This window comes from Phascolarctos cinereus, unplaced genomic scaffold (genome assembly GCF_003287225.1).
Source record: "Phascolarctos cinereus isolate Bilbo 61053 unplaced genomic scaffold, phaCin_HiC Scaffold_726;HRSCAF=1367, whole genome shotgun sequence".
Taxonomy (NCBI): domain Eukaryota; kingdom Metazoa; phylum Chordata; class Mammalia; order Diprotodontia; family Phascolarctidae; genus Phascolarctos; species Phascolarctos cinereus.
Genome location: NW_027556098.1, coordinates 383,637,696 through 383,656,513, shown reverse-complemented (window position 1 = coordinate 383,656,513; position 18,818 = coordinate 383,637,696). Strand labels below are relative to the sequence as shown.

The following is an 18,818-nucleotide window of genomic DNA, read 5'->3' as shown; positions in this document are numbered from 1 at the left end:
TTAAAATAAGAGGCTTAGACTAGATGGCTTTTAAGGGCCTTTCTAGCTATGAACTGTGATCCCATGATTCCATGGGGAGTAAATATAGGGGTAGGGATGGAGGTACAGGGCGGTATCTGCTCCTCAGACTTCCTCAGGAACAAAGGAGAGAGGACAGCTGTCTCCCCCGATCTTTCTTCTTTGTCTCAGGTGTGACATTCATTTATACCAGGCAGGATAACTTCCCAGAGGTGGATGGGCCCATTCCTTGAAGGCCATGCCTCTGGGCCTGGTGTAGGACACTTCTGCTCTGGAGAAAGGGGAGAAAGTCTTCATTCCCCCATGGTGTCTGCTTTGTTTCCTGACACCGACGCTGTTAATATGGTATCCCCAAGGAGAACAAGGAACTGAGAGAGGCCTGGATCCAGCATCTACTAGCTGTTTGACCCTGGGAAAATCATATGATGTTTCTGAGCCTCAGTTTTCCCATCTGTAAAATGAGTTAATAGTGATCCTTGCCCAACCTACTTCACAAGGTTGTTTTGAGGAAAGGGCTATGTTTGTTGTAAAGAGCTATAGAAATGGGGGGAGCAGGTGGTGATGGTGGTGTGAAGACCTTTGTGATAGCTTCTTTCTCTCTCTGGGCCTCAGTTTCCCCATCTGTAAGACGGCCTCTGAGCTTTCTTCCATTTCTTGGGCCCTGATTCTTTGATCTAGGGTAGTTCTGTCTATAAATATATTTATATCTATATCTATCTTATATCTTCCCTTTTGATCTAGAACAGCTCCCTTCTATCAATCTATGTCTGCCATGATCATTAGCTCTAGAGTCAGAGGACATAGGTTCTGATGCTTTCTGTGCAACACTGAGTAGGACCCGCCTCTGTGGGCCTCAGTTTCTTCCTCTGTAAAGTAAGGGAATTGACTGGAATGGCTTTAGGGCTATGACTCCCGATTTTGGCCCTCTTTCCATGATACTATATTACCCTCCAGAAGAACCAACCCCTGCCTCCTGGGAGCTGGTGGTCCGGTTGGGAGATGAGCCATGGACAAAAAAGGGTGGCAAGGCGGCCCAAGAAACTGAAAGCCCTGGAGAGTACCACGGTTTGGGAAGAGGCCTCCTTGGCTGTGGTCAAGCACTTCCTGCGTCTCCTGCTTTCCTCTACTTCCCTCCTTTCAGAACCTGCCCCTCCTCCCCTTGCATTTTGGGGAAACTCCTCAATCCTGAAATACCAATCACAGAAACTGCCCTGCTTAGAGTTTGAAAGTTCCTGGACTTTTTTCCAGCATGTGTCATTTTCAAAAGACTGAGAGCTTCCTTTAAAGGAGAAAATTGAAGTCCTGAGAAAGGAATGAGTCATCTAAGGCCATAAGATTGGTTAGTGACAGGTTTTCTGTTAGATCTGGAAAGGCTGTTAGAAGGGAGAATATCAGAGCTGGGAGGGCCCTTAGAACAGAGAATGTCAGATCTGGGAGGGCCTTTAGAACAAAGAATGTCAGAGCTGGGAGAGATCTTAGAAGAGCAAGTATAAGAGACAGAAGGAATCCTAGAAAACGGTATCCAAACCCTTCATTTTTGTCTACATAAGGAAATGGAAGCCCCCAGTAGCATGAAATACCTTGCCAGAGTTATTCAGGAGTTAGGACATTAAGTCAGGAGCAACGTCTTCCCATTCCCTTTCCCATAAAAGGAGACTTTGAGCCTTGAAGGTCAGGGGCCAAGGGGATCAAGGAAGACAGAACAGTAAAGCAGGAGCTCCCCATGGGAGGGTCCTGTCTTTACAAGAGAGTGGGCATCCCTGCCAATAATAGGGAGCCTCAAATGGAGGCAAAGTCACTGAAAAGAGCATGATAAAAAGTCGTGGGAGGCACCCAGTGAGACTCTTAGATGAGGTGGGGCTGCCAGGACCTCTCCCCTTCCATGCCAGGGGTCCATGTTGGGAGTTTTACTGTCACTTGAGTATCTTGTTCCTGAAAAACCTCTACCATTTGTCTGTTCCATGACCTCTTCAGTCTTGGGATTCTTTTTTCAGAGCTTGGTAGGACCTTAGAGATCATCTCATCTAATTCCCCTAATTTTACAAGGAAACTGAGGCCCAGGGTAAGTGACTTGTCTAAGTTCACCCAGCTACTGAATGGCAGAATCAGGACCTGAAGCCAAGGCTTTGTGATTCTAATTCTGGGTCTCTTTCTGTTATTATCACCTGACTGAAAGTCTCAGAATCTTAAAAACTGAGCAGTAAGACCTGTGTTGGCCCCAAGAATAAAAAGAACTCATCTTTTGGTAACATTTGAAGATTTGCAGAATGTTCTCTCCACAACAGCCCTTTTGGTAATAGAAGTATGATTAGAGAGACATCACAGAGTAGTGAATACAAGGTTGGACTTGGGGACAGGAAGACCAGGGCTCAGGAAAACTTGCCTTAGACACTTAGTAGCTGTGTGACCCTGGGCAAGTCTCTTAACTCCTTCTGTGCTTCAGTTTTCTTTTTTGGAAAAATGAGGAGTCAGACTTTATGACCTCTGAAATCCCTTCTAGTTTGAAGTCTATGGTCCTTTCCATCATCAATGATTTGGAATCTTTGTCAGCAGATGGAGAATCCTACACTGAAAATTCCCATGTCAGCAAAATGACAGATCCTTGATGTTTTGACAGGAGGAAACTGAAGCCCTGCATTGCTTAGAATTTTGTCTAAATGTGCCATCAATCACAAATGCATGTTTGAAGCTATCCCCCGCCCTCTGCTCCCAACCCTTTTGTGGTATATTTTAATTCTCCATGGCAAAGAATAATATGAAAAAAAAATGGAGACCCATAGAGTACTGACTTTGGTGTCAAGAAGCTTTGTTTCACGTCCTACCTGGGATTCTGGGTAGCTGAGGGACCCTGGGCAAGGTTCTTAATTTCTGAACCTCAGTTTCCTTAGCTGTAAAATGGGGATAATCATGCTTCTCTCATAGCATCATTAGGATGAGATGACATATTGAAGGGGGAAAAACACCAAGTAGTTAGATGGTAGTTGTGATTAGGGCACTAGACCTGGAATCAGGAAGAGCTGAGTTCAAATCCTGCTCAGACTCTTATAAGCTGTGTGACTCTGGACAAATTACTGAACTTTTGTCTGCCTCAGTTTCATCAACTATAAAATGGGGATAATAATATCACCTTTGTCCCAGTGTGGTTGTGAGTCTCAGATGAGATAACATTTGTAAAGAACTTTGCAAACCTCAAAACAGTATACAAATGCTAGCTATAAATTGTTTTGCAAACCTTTAAAATGATTTATTGTTAATATTTCTACTGTATCATACTGCCTCCCACACTGGTCTCATTCATTTATGACCTTACAGATCATCTCTCAGTAAGAAGGAAACAAAAATGGAGGAGGACGCAGATGTGGCTAGGAGCCCCATTTTGTGTTCAGTTTGATTCAGCAAATATTCAATGGGCGTATGCTCCATGGAAGGCGCTGTCCAGGCTGAGATGGTGCTGCCCACAGCCCAGAGTGAGCCCAGGAGATGGGGAGTGTCTTGGGCTAGAAACATGAGGTCAAAGGCAGAAGGATGCCCTGCTCTCTGCTTCTGACAAGCTTTTCCCCTTTTCTTCCATTAGATGACCCAGCTCATGAAGGCTGCCAAGAGTGGGACCAAGGATGGGCTGGAAAAGACCAGGATGGCAGTCATGCGCAAAGTCTCCTTCCTGCACAGGAAAGAAGTCCTAGGTACGACATCCTTCAAAACTCAGCTCCAGGGCCCCCTCTTCCAGAAAGCCTTCCCTGATGAGGTCCTTTTGCTCTCAGCCTTCCCCTCTGACCCTCTCAGGACCCTTTGCTGTGTACTTCTCTTTTAATAAGGTGAGGTCTCATAGTATTGGCTTCTTTTCTCTTTGCTAGACTGCAAGGACTATAAGAATCTGGGCTATCACTTTCTATGCCCTATGTAAGCATAGGACACATGTTCACTTGTTCATTCGTTCAGTTGGGTATATATCTAGTATGATGTGTTACATGTGGAAAGAGCACCCAGTCAGAGGTCCAAGGACCTTGGTTCAAATCCCAGCCCAGATGTTGCCACCTATGTGACCTTGGACAAGTCACAGTCTCTTGAGGCCTCATCCGAGGGGGTCTTGCTAAATGCCCCTTGAGGCTCCTTCAAGCTCTGGATCTTTGTGCCAAGCATTGTGCTGACTTGGATGCCAGGGATATGAAGATAAAAATGAAACAAATCCTACCCTCAAGGAGCTTCCATTCTATTGAGTGGAAGCACCATATGTACAAATAAATAAAAATAAAATATACAAAGAGGAAATGCCAAGATATTTCTTTCCCATGAGGAGATACAACAAGAACTCTGGTGATCAGAATAGGCCCCATGTCCGATGTAGTCCTCGAGTTGAATTTTGAAGAGGCCTAGGAATATGAAGAGATAGAGGTGCTATGGGACAGCCCATAGAGGTAGAAGATTTAGTGTTTTGTGTGGGGAACTGGAGGCAGACTGGTGAGGAGAATTGGGGGTATCACAGTGCCACTGTAGCCGATGCTCCTGCTGGGACTTATCATAATAATAGCTACTGTTTATACACTACCTGTTATGTGCCAGCCACTGTGCTAAGTGCTTTACAATTATGCTCTTGTTCAATCTTTTCCACAACCCTGGGAGGTAGGTGATTTTATGATCTCCATTTTATAGATGACAAAGCTGAGCCAACTAAAGGTTAAGTGACTTGCTCAGGGTCATACAGCTCGTGTCTGAGGCCAGAGTTGAATCATCACAATCATAATCATAATAGCTACCATTTATATACTACCTACTATATGCCAGGCATTGTGCCAGGCACTTACAATTATTATCTCATTTGATCCTCACAACAGCCCTGGGAGGTAGGTGCTATTAGTATCTACATTTTATAAATGAGGAAACTGAGGCAAATGAGGGTGAAGTGACTTGCCCAGGGTCACCCAGCTAGTAAGGGTCTGAGGCTGGATTTGAACTAGGGTCTTCCTGGCTACAGGCCCAATGCTGTACCCACTGCATCACCTAGCTGCCTCTCTTAGGGTAGCTCTGTGTCTAGGCTGCTCTGGTTGGGGTAGAGGATGTTGCCTTTTCCCCAGGGTCATCAGATCCTAGAATCAGGGCCAGAAGGGGCTTCAGAGGCCTCCACTTCCCTTATTTTATGAAAGAGGATGCTCAGGCTCAGATGGGTTAAGCGATTTGCCCCAATGAGTGTGCAAAGCCAGGATCTGAACCCAGGTCATCTGACTCCAAAGAGTTCTTCCTCTGCCCGTTTTCCCTCCTTGCACCCTCCCCACTGGTGCCAGTCCTGGCCGTCTGCCTCCTTCCTCAGGTCCTGCCCTCTTAATGCTTGTGACTGAGGACTTCTGCTCCTGTGACTCAGCTGGGACCCTCGTCCTGCGGCCACCTGTGGGGATGCTGGCCCTATTCTCTGTCCCCTCGCCTTGTTTGTTTCTGTGGGTTCAGAATGTTGTTAGAAACCAGCTTCTTTCTGCCTTTGGCCAGAGCCCGGCAGCGGGGGCCGTGAGGGGATGTGAGCCTCACCCAGAGTGAGGGAAGAGGCATTCTTCAAAGGCGGTCTGGGGATACACACCCATGGGCTTTTTCAGCTGAGGACTTAGTTTCATCACCCCCTTTCATCTCAGCTTCCTGATTTCTCCTCCTTTTCACAAGCACAGCTCTTTCTTCCTCAAGAAAAACCACCAAGTTCCTTTCCCTTTGAAAGTCAGGCAGCAGAGGACTTTGAAAGAACACCAGGTTTGGAATCCCAGATCCCGAATTAGCATCTGAGCTCTGCCACTTTCTAGCTGTATGACTTTGGGCAAGTCACATCACCTCTGTGGGCCTCAGTTTCCTCTTTTGTAAAATGAGGGGGTTGGGTTCGATGCCCTCTAATTAGTCCCTTCAAGCTGTCTATGGGCCCATGATTTTTATCATGCCCATTCTTCATTGCTGTTTCATCCTCTTCTCCCAGAAAACCCTAGGGGATCTCAAGGGACCCTTCTCCCCCTTCTAAGGAGGGCATGTGGACCTTTCTTCTTGATTTAATTATCCTTTAATTGTCATCACCTAAATTTCTAGAGTGTCTAAGGCTTACTTACAAAGCTCTTTTGGGGACAACATCCCTGTAAAAGTCCACAGGCTAAGTGTTATTACCCACACATTCTCAGCCAGGCCTGAGTCAGGCCCATCTGGTGGTTTATGCTCAGGACTGGCATGAAATGGGACACATAGAGATCATCTGACCTTTAGCCAAAGGAGGTTGAATTAATGATAACATAGAAAAGGTATTTGTGGAGAATAGAGCATCGAGTCACTGAATGTAGCTTCCCTGAAACCCATTAGATTGTAAGCTCCTTGAGGGCAGGGACTGTCTTTTGCCTCTTTTTGTATCCCCCGAGCTTAGCACAGTGCCTGGCATATAGTAGACACTTAATAGTGCTTACTGATTGATTGCATTTGAATTGGTCCTGGTCTGTCAAGCGTTTGTCATGCCTAAGGGATCCCAGACTCCTCACACGAGGGACCTAAATATCCAGATAGCTACATCTGTGGTTGGAGCTCTGGTAAAGGCAGTTTTCATTGCCTTGTGGGGGGAAAATTAGCCTACTTTATAGGGTCCTCAGTACATGTTGCTCCTACCACAAGACATTTTATCGATGAGGAAACTGAGGTTCAGAGAGGCAAAGGGGCTTTAAGATTTCTAAAATAAGAGAATTCATATTTCTAGAATTCTTTTAAGGCTTACAAAGTACTTTTTCCACAATGCTCTTGTGAAGTTGTTAGGACAAGCATTGCTATTGATCAGATAAGGAAACTGAGGCCCAGAAAAGGAAAGTGACTTGCTTACGGTCACTTTTAAGGTCACTGTTAAGAGTTGGAACTGGGCCATGGACCCATACCTTGATAATTATAAATTTTAGCCTCTTTTCTCCTTCAACACACTCACTGCCTTTCCATAAACTGCATTTTCTCTTCATTGGCTGACAGTTACTGGCATGTGCGACAGAAAGACAGAAATTACCTTCTTCCTAGAGTTGGAAGGCAGCAGGTAAAGCCAGTTTCCTTCACTCTGTCCCCAGCCCAGCATCTGGGTCCACAATGGTACTAGGGCATCAGCCCTTCTTGAGATACACTGGCCCTTATTAGCCAAGAAGCAGAAACCCAAGACCTGGCGTACCTTCCTAGCCCCAACAAGATTTCTTCTTTCAGGGATCGGTGGCTTTTACTGAGCAAGGGAGGTCAACCCAGCCAGGGAGTGATCTCGAAATTAGGGAAAGTAGAAAGATTGGTCAGCTGAGCATAACTGTAGCAAGCTAGTTCTATAGATATCATCCTTGCCACCCCCATGCTGGTGAGCCCTCCTCTTCCCCTCCCCCCCACCTCCCTTTCCTCCTCCCCCTCCTCCTTTTTTCCTCCTCCTCCTCCCCGCTTCTTCCCTCTCCTCCTCCTCCTCCCACCTTCCTCCTCCCCCTCCCTCTCCACTCCTCCTCTTTCTTCTCCTCCTCCCCTCCTCCTCCTACTTCTCCTCCTCTATCTCCCAGTCTCCCCCCACCTCCAGAGTTCATCCAAAGCCTTTGGTAAAATGACCCTCCCTCTAGAGGCGTTATTAATAGCCCTAGCTCAAATCACCAGCTGAGAATGGAAACCCTCGGTGGTGGTGGAGGAGGAGGGAAGAGGAAGCTTACTGGCAGACGGCTCCGGTGGGCCCGGGGCAATGCCGGGGGCACAATGTGGGTGAAGCGGGACAGCCTTTGCCAGTCCCACACTGTCATCCGATGCCCCTCCTCCTCTTCCTCCTCAGTCTCCTTTTCAGGTAAGGGACGTCCCTTCCTCAGTGAGGTTGTCTTGCTCTGTCTGCTGGCCTCTCTTTCAGCCCCCTGGCATCGTGGTGACCCCTACTTCCTGTCTGCCCACAGCCAGCTCTTGTGTTCAGAAGCAATCCTACGATGTGGCTTTTTTCTCTCCTGTTGGGCTTAGGGCTTGGAAAGGCCCCTAAACAAGGGTCCCGCAGCCCTGCTGCTTAACTCTTCTTCTCTGTTGCTTGCACCCCAACCCTGCCCTCTTTACCCTCTTCTGCGCCCATGTCTCAGATCATCAGGATTCTTTGGGCTCTTCTACTTTTCTCCTTTGAAAGAAAACAAACCCGCCCACATTTCTTCACAACAGGCATTTTCTTTTCCCAGTTTTGGCACTCAGAAGAAAACTATTTTTAGTTCTAGGGCGGTGGGGACAAAGAGGGTCAGGCTGGGCTGCTCTGAGCTGATGCTAGGGAGGCAGTGGTGGGACGGGGGAAAATGGCTGGTGGACTCGTACCACCTCCACACTTAGCCGTGTTCTAGGGGCCATGCCAGGGATTCTGTCCATTTCCTCTCCCCTCTCTTCCAACAGCCCTGCCACTGAGTCCTGATCTGGACTAGACCAGAGGCTTCTCCTTTCTTTCTGCGGCATCTTCCTCCCTCCTGCTTGCCTGCACGTACCCGGTATGGGACGTACTGGGTTTGGAGTCAGGAGACCCTCTGTCAGTTATTACCTGTATGACCTTGGACAAATCACCGCCTCTCTGCTCTTGAGTTTCTTTCTCTGTAAAATGGAGGCCTGAAGTAGATGATTGCATGATCTTTAAGGTTCTTTCCAGATGTAAGTCCACTGATCCCCCCTCTATGAGAGATGACCAAACCTCATGGTACAATTCAGAAGGGGAAGTCTAGTTAATTTCTGCTCCTTGATGTTTTGGTTTTTTTTTGGGGGGGAGGGGGGCATCTAGACTTTGATTATGTCAGGCAGGGAAGTCCTGGTAGGGAAACTCTCTCCACCAATTCAGAGCAGCAGCTAATTTGCAAATTATAAAGAGTTGCCTAGGGCTCTGATATTTTAAGTGATTTGCTCAGGGTCACCTAGCCAATAAGCATTTAAAAAATAAATTTTATTGACATCTTTTGTTTTTATATCACCTAAATGGCCGCTGTATCCCTCCCTTCCCCTCTCCTAGAAAGCTTTCTCATATAACAAAGAATTAAAAAGAAAAAAAAACACAGAAAAAAATCAGCAAAATCAATTAATACATTGAAAAAAATCTGACCAGGTATGCAACATTCCCCACCCATAGGCTCCCCACTTCTGCAAAGGAGTTGAGGGAACTATATTTTTTTTTTGCAGAAATAGAAACATTTATTTCATTTAACATAATTTAAATATCCATATATAGTCCTATCATCCAGTACTTTATTGTTATAGCTACATTATTATAACTCTTCTTTGGGGCCAAGCTCCAAGAAGCATTTCTTAAGCACCTACTATAGGCAGAGCATTGTGTGAGATCCTGGGAGGCAGAGCCCTTCCTCTGTGTAGATGTCTCAATCAACAGTATTCTCCAGTTTACTTGGATTACCAGTTTATAGGATTATGGCTCTACAGCCATAAAGGAAGCTGTATTCATTGACTCCAAGCTCAGAGCTCTTTCCCATCTACCCATTTTTTTTTTCTGGCAAGGCAAATGGGGTTAAAAGTGACTTGACCAGGGTCACACAGCTAGTAAGTGTCAACTGTCTGGTCTGAGACTGGATTTGAACTCAGGTCCTCCTGACTCCAGGGCCAGTGCTCTATCCACTGTGCCACCTAGCTGCCCTCCTTTCTCATCTCCTGGTGCCTCATTAAGCTAAGGTTCCTTGATTCTGGTCAGCAGACTTGCCTGAACTGTATCCCCAGAGTCATTGATATTCCTTTGATATCCCAAAGGACTCATCTCAGAAAACAAATGTATGGGTCATAAATTTTATCAATCAATCAATCAACTTTTTATTAAGCACCTACTAAAGGCCAGGCACTGTTCTAAGCATGAGGGGTATAAAAGGAGGTGAGAGACAGATCCTGCTCTCACGGAGTTCACAGTGGAGGGGTTTTATTGACCCCTTAATTTCAGAGGACATAATGGTTCTCCAGAATTGAGGGTGAGGTGGAGGTGGGGAAAGGTTATATCCTTACTGAACAGCTTCACAGCCTTGGGCCATCACATAGGAATATCTGAGTCCTGGTCCTGGCCCCAGGTCGGGGAGAGGGCTGATCCATCCTTGAGCCTCCACCTGAAGATTCAGTTTCTGGTTTGTTTTTCCAGGTGATTCAGAGGAGGAGGACATGGGGTTCCTGGAAGTCACTGTTTCAGATATCAAGCACCCAGCTCCGGAACTGGGTCCCATGCCCGATGGCCTCAGCCCTCAACAGGTCTGTTGGGGAGTGGGTGGATACATGGAGTGGGGGTGGGATGGGGAAGGAAACCAGCATGAGCAGGGAAGGTTCCTAGTTCCTTACTTGTGTCTAAATGAGCTTCTTGACTTAAGGAGGGAGATGGCCAGGGGCTATTTCTGACAGCTCTATGTGGTTGGGGCGGGGTGGGGAATGGAACCATTTCTGACCACAGCAGAGCTTATAGAAATCGACTCTGCAAATGTGGGTGCCCCCCCCAGCAGTTAGGTAATCCAGTAGAGAGAGTACTGGGCCTAGAATCAGGCAGACCTGAGTATAAATCCAGCCTCAGATATTTACTAGCTATGTGACCCTGGGCTTAATTTCTGTTTGCCTCAGTTTTTTCAACTGTAAAATGGGGATAATGACAGCACTCTACCTCCCAGGATTGTTGTGAGGATCAAATGAGACAATATTTGTGAGGTACTTAGAACAGTGCCTGGAACTTGGTAGGTACCACATAAATGCTTATTCCCTTCCCCTTCCAGCATCCTCTCTGCCCAACACTGATCAGTCACCCTCCCAAGGAGCTATGTAGCATAATGAACGGACCAACCTATACTGGCTAGACCAGTAATGACAATAAAAAGCAGACAGAGAGATCGGGAGCAATTACTGCCATTCCTATGGTGCTTTAAACCTTAAAAAGCATTTAACTCAGCGACCTTGTAAAGCATGTAATGAGGAAGGTGGAGGACCGGAGGGGGAAGTGACTTCCCCAGGGTCACACAGCTAGTAAGCAGCAAAGCCAAGATTCAAACTCTGGTCTTCAGGCCCCCAAAGCTGGTACTCTCTTTGTCCTACCACGGCTGCCTCTTAGAATCTGTTTGCACGTCTGTTCCTGATTTTCTTTGTGACCTCAGGCGAGTGATGAAATCTCTCTGAGGCTTTCTCATTTGTGAATGGGAAGGAGGAATGGTTATTCTGTCTTAGTGGTGGGGACCAGAGAACACTAATACAAAGTAGTGTGAGTTTCTAGGGAAGAAAACACCGTGAAAATTCAAAATGGGAGGGGAAGGGGTAAGCTATAATGTCAGAGCCGTAAGATATACAAATGGAATGTCATAGCTGGAAGGATCCTTAGGACTTAGAATGTTAGAGGGGTGTGGGATACATGGGAACATAGAATGTTGTAGCTGGCAGGATCCTCAGAACATGGAATCTTAGAGGTTCATGGGATACATGGGAACATAGAATGTTGGAGCTGGAAGGGACCTTGAAATACTAAATATTAGAATATGGAATATCAAATATTGGAACAGGAATGGACCTTAGAGGAAATATCTATATATCTATATATCTATATATATCTATATCTATATCTATATATATCAAATATTTCCAGCTCCTCATTTTATAGATGAGGAAATGGAGGCCCAGAGAGAAGAGGCCCATCTGAGGTCCGAAAGGTAATTAGTTGGTGGCAGAGATGGGTTCTAGGACCCTGGTCTCCTGACTCTTGGTGCAACGTTCTTTTCCTGGGGCTGGCCAGCACTTCCTCCTAAAGACACGCTGTAGGCATTATATAAATGCTTATTCCCTTCCCTCCCAGCATCCTAGCATCTTCTGTGCCCAGCAGTAATCAATCACTCTCTCCAAGGAGCTATGTAGTAAACTGAACAAATATACTATATTCTAACATACCTAATATTGATAATTCTAATATACCATATATATTCCAGTATAACTAAATATGGTATATTCTAAATCTGAGAATAAGATCATTGTGAATCGAGGGGCGCTGCTAGTAACTTCTAGGGAGAACATAGTGAGGCCGCGGGCTACAGAACCCTTTAACTACATGGAAATTTGAGAGAAAATGACCTGCCTATAGGCTGATGACTATTTGTTCCAGATCATCTCTGGTGGGGTTCTGCAGAGTCCTTGAGTGCCATTGAAAAGCCTCAGGTATAGGCAAAAGAGAAGGCTTACTTTCCGTAATTGAAAAAAATGGTTATGATAATAAAAAATAAAAAAAGATAATGATAATATCTACACTAACTTACATATCTTACAGGAGTGGGGTATGTGTGTGTGGGGAGAGTGGGAGGACATGAAGTGAGATAAATTACAAATGATAGACTCACAGAATGTGAGATTTAAGAGGGGCCTTGATGATCTAGGTCAACTTGTCTTCCTAGAAGAATCCCCTTGTATCCCCTGTAAGGATACAGTGGGAATTTTCTGTGAAATGAAGGGATTAGATAAATGATCTAGATCCTTTGTGGTTCTAGCTACAACCCCTTCCCCACTCCCCTGCTCCTCCACCATATACAAATGATCATCGGCAACTCCACCACCTCTCCAACCATCCATTCCAGTGTTGGACAGCTCCAGATTTTCTTGATATCTGGTCTCAGTTGTCCTCTTTGTAATTCCCCTCTTCCCCCATTAGTTCTGGTTCTCTCATTTGGGGCCAAAGAGAACCAGCCCAGTTTCTTTCTATGTAAAGCATTTTGTAAACAGTAAAACAATCTAAAATGTAAGTTATCATCATAGAACCTGTTGACCTTGCACAGATGCCCATTGACCCGGGTCATTGTTGCAAAGGAAGCCTAGAAAGTATTAAGTATTAACTCAGAACATTGAGGTGGTGCAGTGGATAGAACTCCGGCCCTGGAGTCAGGAGGATTTGAGTTCAAATCCGGCCTCAGGCACTTGACACTTACTAGCTGTGTGACCCTGGGCAAGTCACTTAACCCTATTGCCTAGCCCCCCCCCAAAAAAAAGAAGGTATTGCCTTCCTTCCTCTGAATCCTTGTCCATAGAATCTGTCTGTGTTTATGCCATCTGGGTATGTGAAGGTGATTTGGGACTTGCTAGGGAAAGGACTGGTTAGCTTGGCCAGAATAGATCTTCAGAGAAGAAGCTGGAGGAGGAAGGGATGTCTCTATTCTTGAATTAAGAGCTCCCAGAGCTCAGGGCGCTTGGCTTTTTGTCCCCTAGGATAGGACTAGGCAGGGGCTGGCTATGAGGGACAGATTGACTCACTGGTTTTTCCTTTGGCCCTCATAGGTGGTGAGACGTCACATCTTACGCTCCATTGTGCAGAGTGAGGGGAGCTATGTGGAGTCCCTGAAACGGATCCTTCAGGTACACCAAGGAGAGAGTCTCTAGGAGACTTCTGGGGAACTGGAGGGAGTTCCTGCTCCTCTCCTGCTGGAAAACCAGGGCTGAAGACCCAACAAGTCTCCATGGGGATCTTTTGACTGTTGCAATTCAATTGAACATTTTTGAAGGGACTGTATGATGAACAAAGCCCCATGCTTGGCCTTGGGTCATGTACACAGAGAAAAAAACCTTTTTATAAGTCACACCCAGTTGCAGTTGGCTAGGAATTTGGGGGCCTTGTGGGACATGTGAAGACTTAGTGGAAGAGGCCAGAGTTGGAGCCATCATGAAGATGGCAGATCGCCAAGGTATATGGCATCCAAGAAGTTCTACAGAGACACATTGTTTTTGGGAAGGCTGACTCTCCCACCACTACTGATAACCAGGCACCCTTTGTCTCAGCTCTGGCTTAAGGATTCTTCTCTCCATGTGGTCTAAGGGTCCTCCACTCCCTTCATAATTAGGAAGCAGCATGGTCTAAAGGAAAGAGCCATGGATTTGAAATCAGAGGACCTGGGTTCTAATCCTAGTTTTGCTCTTTACTATGTGCATGAACTGGGGCAAGTCCTTTAGTCTTTTAGAGGTTCAGTCTCCTCCTCTGCAAAATGAAGGGGTTGCATGAGATAACCTGGGTCCCTTATGGCTCTGGATATTCTCATCACTTAATGTCTTATTTTTCATTATTAACCCCCTCACTTTCTTAGCCATCCAGATATTCTTTCCCCTTCCCCACCCCCTCACTCAGAGCCAATCTGTTCCCTTTGCTATACACCATTTTTTTTTTGCCTCTCCTAACAGACTGGGAGCTCCCTGAGGACAGAGACTATGTATCTCCCATCAGACTGGAGATTCTAGGAAGCTAGAGACCCTCCCTCCCATAAGTCTGAGGCCTCTATGATGGGAGGGACAGTGTTTGCTCCATCAGACTGAAGTCTGAGACTGTCTTCCCTATTTTTTCATTGGGGGTGTGTGTAGAACTGAATGGATCTGTGATCCCCCTGATAAAGGGAACTCCTAGCACTGTAGGTCAGCTACTATTGTGTAATTTTAGTCTTAGAGAGTCATTTGGGGCATTGAAAGGTTTGGTAATTTTCTGAGCGTCAGAAAGCCAGGACTTGAACACCAATCCTCCTTAATTCTGTTCATGATGGCGTCCTGCCTCATTTGTCCAGTCTAAGAAATCCTCTGCTCTCGGAATATGTAGTTAATGTGTCCAGATGCTGTGAGGTTGGTGGGTTGAAGCGGAAGGCAGAAACACTTCCATTTAGACATAAGAGCCAGCCCCTGGTCCAGCAAAGGAGTGGGTGCCCCGTATGTGAGATCTGGGCCTGGTTCTTCTATGGGCAAAGGGACCTTGTTCTAACTACCACCATCCTCTGACAGGATTACAGAAATCCATTAATGGAGATGGAGCCCAAGGTGCTGAGTGCCGCAAGTGCCAGGTGGTCTTCTTTCGCCTTAAGGAAATTCTGCAGTGCCACTCCATGTTTCAGATTGCTCTATCGTCCCGAGTAGCTGAGTGGGATGCGACGGAGAAAATTGGAGACCTCTTTGTGGCTTCGGTCAGTGGGCACTGGGCTGCAGGATCCCCCTCTCCCTTTCTATCTCTCTTCTTGCCAGGGCTTCACCTCTTCTCCCTCCATGAAAAGAGAAGGTGCAGCCTGTTTTGGGAGGTAACCTCTGAGCCAGATGGACCTGAGAGGGAATTTAATCTGATTGGGTAGCAGGGGGCTGAGTTGGAGGTTATTTATATGTATGTATGAATAAAAATAAAATTATATATGAATATATCAAATTTTGTTATATTTAACATTATATTACCAATATTTATATAGCACTTTAAGTTATTATTATTGCCCTCATCTGACAACATGTTCTAAGGCCTTTTCCAGCTCTGACATTTTGTGTTCTAAGGGCCCTCCTAGCTCTGACATCTGTGTTCTAAGGGCCCTCCCAGCTCTGACATTCTGTGCTCTAAGGGCCCTCCCAGCTCTGACATCCTGTGTTCTAAGGGCCCTCCCAGCTCTGACATGTTATATTCTAAGCTCCCTCCCAGCTCTGACATTCTGTTTTCTGGGGCCCTCCCAGTTCTGACATTCTGTGATCCTACAAAACTTCCCCGAGCTACTCCTGTTCCATGTGTGAGAGGCTCAGACGTGGGGGTGGAGGCGTCCAGAATCGTTCTCATTTCTGCCTTGCTGTGCCCCACCATGGTGGCACACAGAATGTATTGGAGTACTGGGCACACACTAGACCTTGGTGGTTCGCTCTTTTCCATTGTAGCCCCTTGCTATAGCACTTAGAAAATTGTTTCCTGTGAAACAGCAGTCCAGGGCCAAGGCCTGGGTAAGGAGCATTATTTCTATTTTCTAGACCAGGAGACTCAGGTCCAGAGCATTCCATGATGCATGCAGAGTCACACAGCAAATGTGGGACATGGCTTCCTGGTGCTAAGGAAGCTGTGGTTCCACATTCCAGTCACTGCCAGGCCTTCTGCCTTCACACTGAGGACACTGTCCCTGTAATTTGGGTCATCTCTCTTCTACATATTACGTCACTAATCTCAGGGGCTCATGTGAGAAGGAGAGGAAATTGTAGGGTAAGGGGGAGAGTGTTAGACTTGCTGTCAAGAATGGCACATAACCTGTCTCTAGCCCTTCAAAACTATAGCACCTTATGAAAAGTCCCCTAGTCTCTCAACCTCAGTTTTCCCATCTGTGAAGTGGGTATAACAGTTCTTGTGCTGTCTCCTTTTTGTTTCTAGTTCTCCAAGTCCATGGTCTTAGACGTGTACAGTGATTATGTCAACAACTTCACCACTGCCATGTCCATCATCAAGAAAGCCTGTCTGACCAAGCCAGCGTTCCTGGAGTTCCTCAAGGTCAGTCATGGGATGAATCAGGTAGCCCTTGGTGGGGAAAGGCAGGGCACTTGCTTAGCAGAGCCACCATTCTTGGCTCTCCTTTCTGCTTGTCATTTTGGTGAAGGACTTCCCCTTCCCTGATTTTAGTGAGCCTGCCGTAAGATGGGAAGAGAATATCCAGAATCTGGTACTAGGTGCTCATAAGGATTACTGGAAAGCCAACCTCTTGGTAGGTTCCATGAGAACTGAGTAGGGAACCAGAAAGTGGGAAGGCCATATTCTGTGCTCTAAGATTTCTCTCAGCTTTGACACTGTGTGTTCTAAGGCCCTCCCAGCTCTGACATTCTGTGTTCTAAGCTCCCTCCCAGCTCTGACTGACATCCTGTGTTCTAAGGCCCTCCCAGCTCTGACATCCTGTGTTCTAAGGGCCCTCCCAGCTCTGACATTGTGTATTCTAAGGCCCTTCCAGCTCTGACATCATGTGCTCTAAGGGCCCTTCCAGCTCTGACATCCTGTGTTCTAGGATCCCTCCCAGCTCTGACATTGTGTGCTCTAAGGGTTCCCCAGCTCTGATATTCTCTGTTCTAAGGGCCCTTTCTACATTCTGAGGTTCTCTCTAGCTCCAGACAGCCATATCAGGTATATGTAACATAGTAAAGAGTATGAGTTGTTTTTGAACTTTCTAAAACCCCAGCTCCAGACCATCTCAAGGGCTCAGGCTGGCAGAATTTCTAGGTGTAGGCCCAGAGCCTTCACTTCTCCTCACTGTCTGAGGCAGGGGGGCTATCCTGGGTGGGGGAAGGGCAGCTCAGCCCCGGGGGTAGGGGTGGGCCCAGGGGCCGAGTATTGGGGCGTGATGGGAGTTTTTCTCCTCCAGAGGCGGCAGGTGAGCAGCTCAGATCGAGTCACCCTCTACGGGCTGATGGTGAAGCCTATCCAGCGGTTTCCTCAGTTCATCCTTCTGCTTCAGGTACGGCCCCAGCCAAGAGCCTGGTGGCAGCCAGCATAGTATGATGGGAGGGGCCCCGGGACTGGCCTCTGGGGCTCCACTGATGGTCGCCACCTTCCCACTCCCAGCCTCACCTTCCTCCTCCTATAAAATGCATCTGGTCCTTCCCTAGCACCTCTTGTGTTCCTTCCCAAAGTGGCATATATAGGTTGTGTGGTGCCCTCAGGAAGCATTGGCTCAGCGTTCACTGAATGAATGATAGAAAAAAACCTGTATTTAGCACTCATCATGTGACAAGCTAAGCACAGGAGATAGAAGTAGAAACAGCGAGACAATCCATGCTCTCCAGCAGTTCACATTCTCCTTTAGGGAAAAAAAAAACTGTCATAAAAGAAGTTCAGCTGCTGGGCAGATGGAAGGTCCCGGAGCTCCTCAGGGTTTCTGCAGCAGTGCAAGTGTCGAGGCCTTCTGAGGGGTCCTTAGGCTCTATAAGTAGGTCAGAGGACAGTTCTGGGAGCAGTGAGGTAAGGCAGATGGTAAGACCATCTCACCAGGAGGGTCAGAGCTGGTAATTAATTCTCCTCTCATCCAGGCTGGGCAAGTGGTCAAGCCCCAGTGGGTTCTGAGCATCCTGGGGCTAGGAGAGAGGGCAGTGGGGGAAGAGGGAGGTGTAGTGAGAAGAAAGTGGGAATAGCTATCAAGAGTCATACATTTAGCATGGTATTCTGAGGAAATTAATTGTGTGCCCTTGACCTGAAGAGAGTCTGCATGGGGAAGGATGATAGTGTGTGCCCTGGCTGGTTCTCCTTAGATAATCCCAAGCCTCTCTCTCCAGTTGTACTCAGAGCCTTTCAGCTTAGTTTGTGATACCTTGATTGAATGTCTGCTCTATGCATTAAGACAACACCTCCTGCCCTCAAGGAGCTTACATTCTACTGGGGTGGAGGGAGCATAACTTGTTCTGTTCACCATTTTTATCAGTGATGTGGATGGAGGCCTAGAGAGCCTGCTTATGAAATCTGCAGAAGACACAAAGCTGACACAATGGTGAAAGAGTTGGGCTAGAACAATGGGCCGCTCTAACGTGATGAAATGAAATAGGGATCAATGGAAAATCCTGTCCTGGGGTTGGAAACTGTGAGGAAGGCATGGCTAGATGTGTTTTTATAAGAAAGAGCTGGAGGTCTCAGTGGAATGTAAGCCGAGCATGAGTCAACGGTATCACATGGTTGTCAAAAAAGCCAATTAGGCTACTCTGAGAGCAGCATAGGGTCCAGAGGGTATGAGATGATAGAGAGGGAGAATGGATTTGTGGTATCATTGATTCAGGGAACTCCTGGGTGCAGGTCAGCAATGTAGTTTTAGAGAGCTGTCCATAGAAAGGGTCACATAGCCGGTAGGTATCAGAGGCCAGAACTGCACCCGGGTCTCACTGGCTTACTGCTATATTCTTCCCTGTTCCCACTGTGTCAGAAGGCTTGTGGCCCTCGTTTTCAAGAACCACATTTTAGGAAGGACACTGACATATTGGACAGATAGCCCAAGGTAGGGGATCATAATTGTGAAGAGTGGAGACCATGCTTTATGAGGGTCAGTTGAAAGAAATGGGGATAGTTAGCTTCAAGGAGAGAAGATTTAGGGGGTCACATATCATATATATGA

At 46.7% G+C, this 18,818-nt stretch overlaps 1 protein-coding gene across 1 annotated transcript in view; it reads left to right on the top strand.

The window, feature by feature from the left end:
* The window catches only part of ARHGEF10L (Rho guanine nucleotide exchange factor 10 like), a 219,623-nt gene that overhangs the window by 108,513 nt on the left and 92,292 nt on the right, over window positions 1–18,818 (top strand). Inside the window, 7 exon segments of the mRNA XM_020972563.1 lie at window positions 3,593–3,701; window positions 10,106–10,212; window positions 13,249–13,326; window positions 14,728–14,770; window positions 14,773–14,906; window positions 16,109–16,225; window positions 17,085–17,177. Of these exon segments, the coding sequence (XP_020828222.1) occupies window positions 3,593–3,701; window positions 10,106–10,212; window positions 13,249–13,326; window positions 14,728–14,770; window positions 14,773–14,906; window positions 16,109–16,225; window positions 17,085–17,177 (681 nt within the window).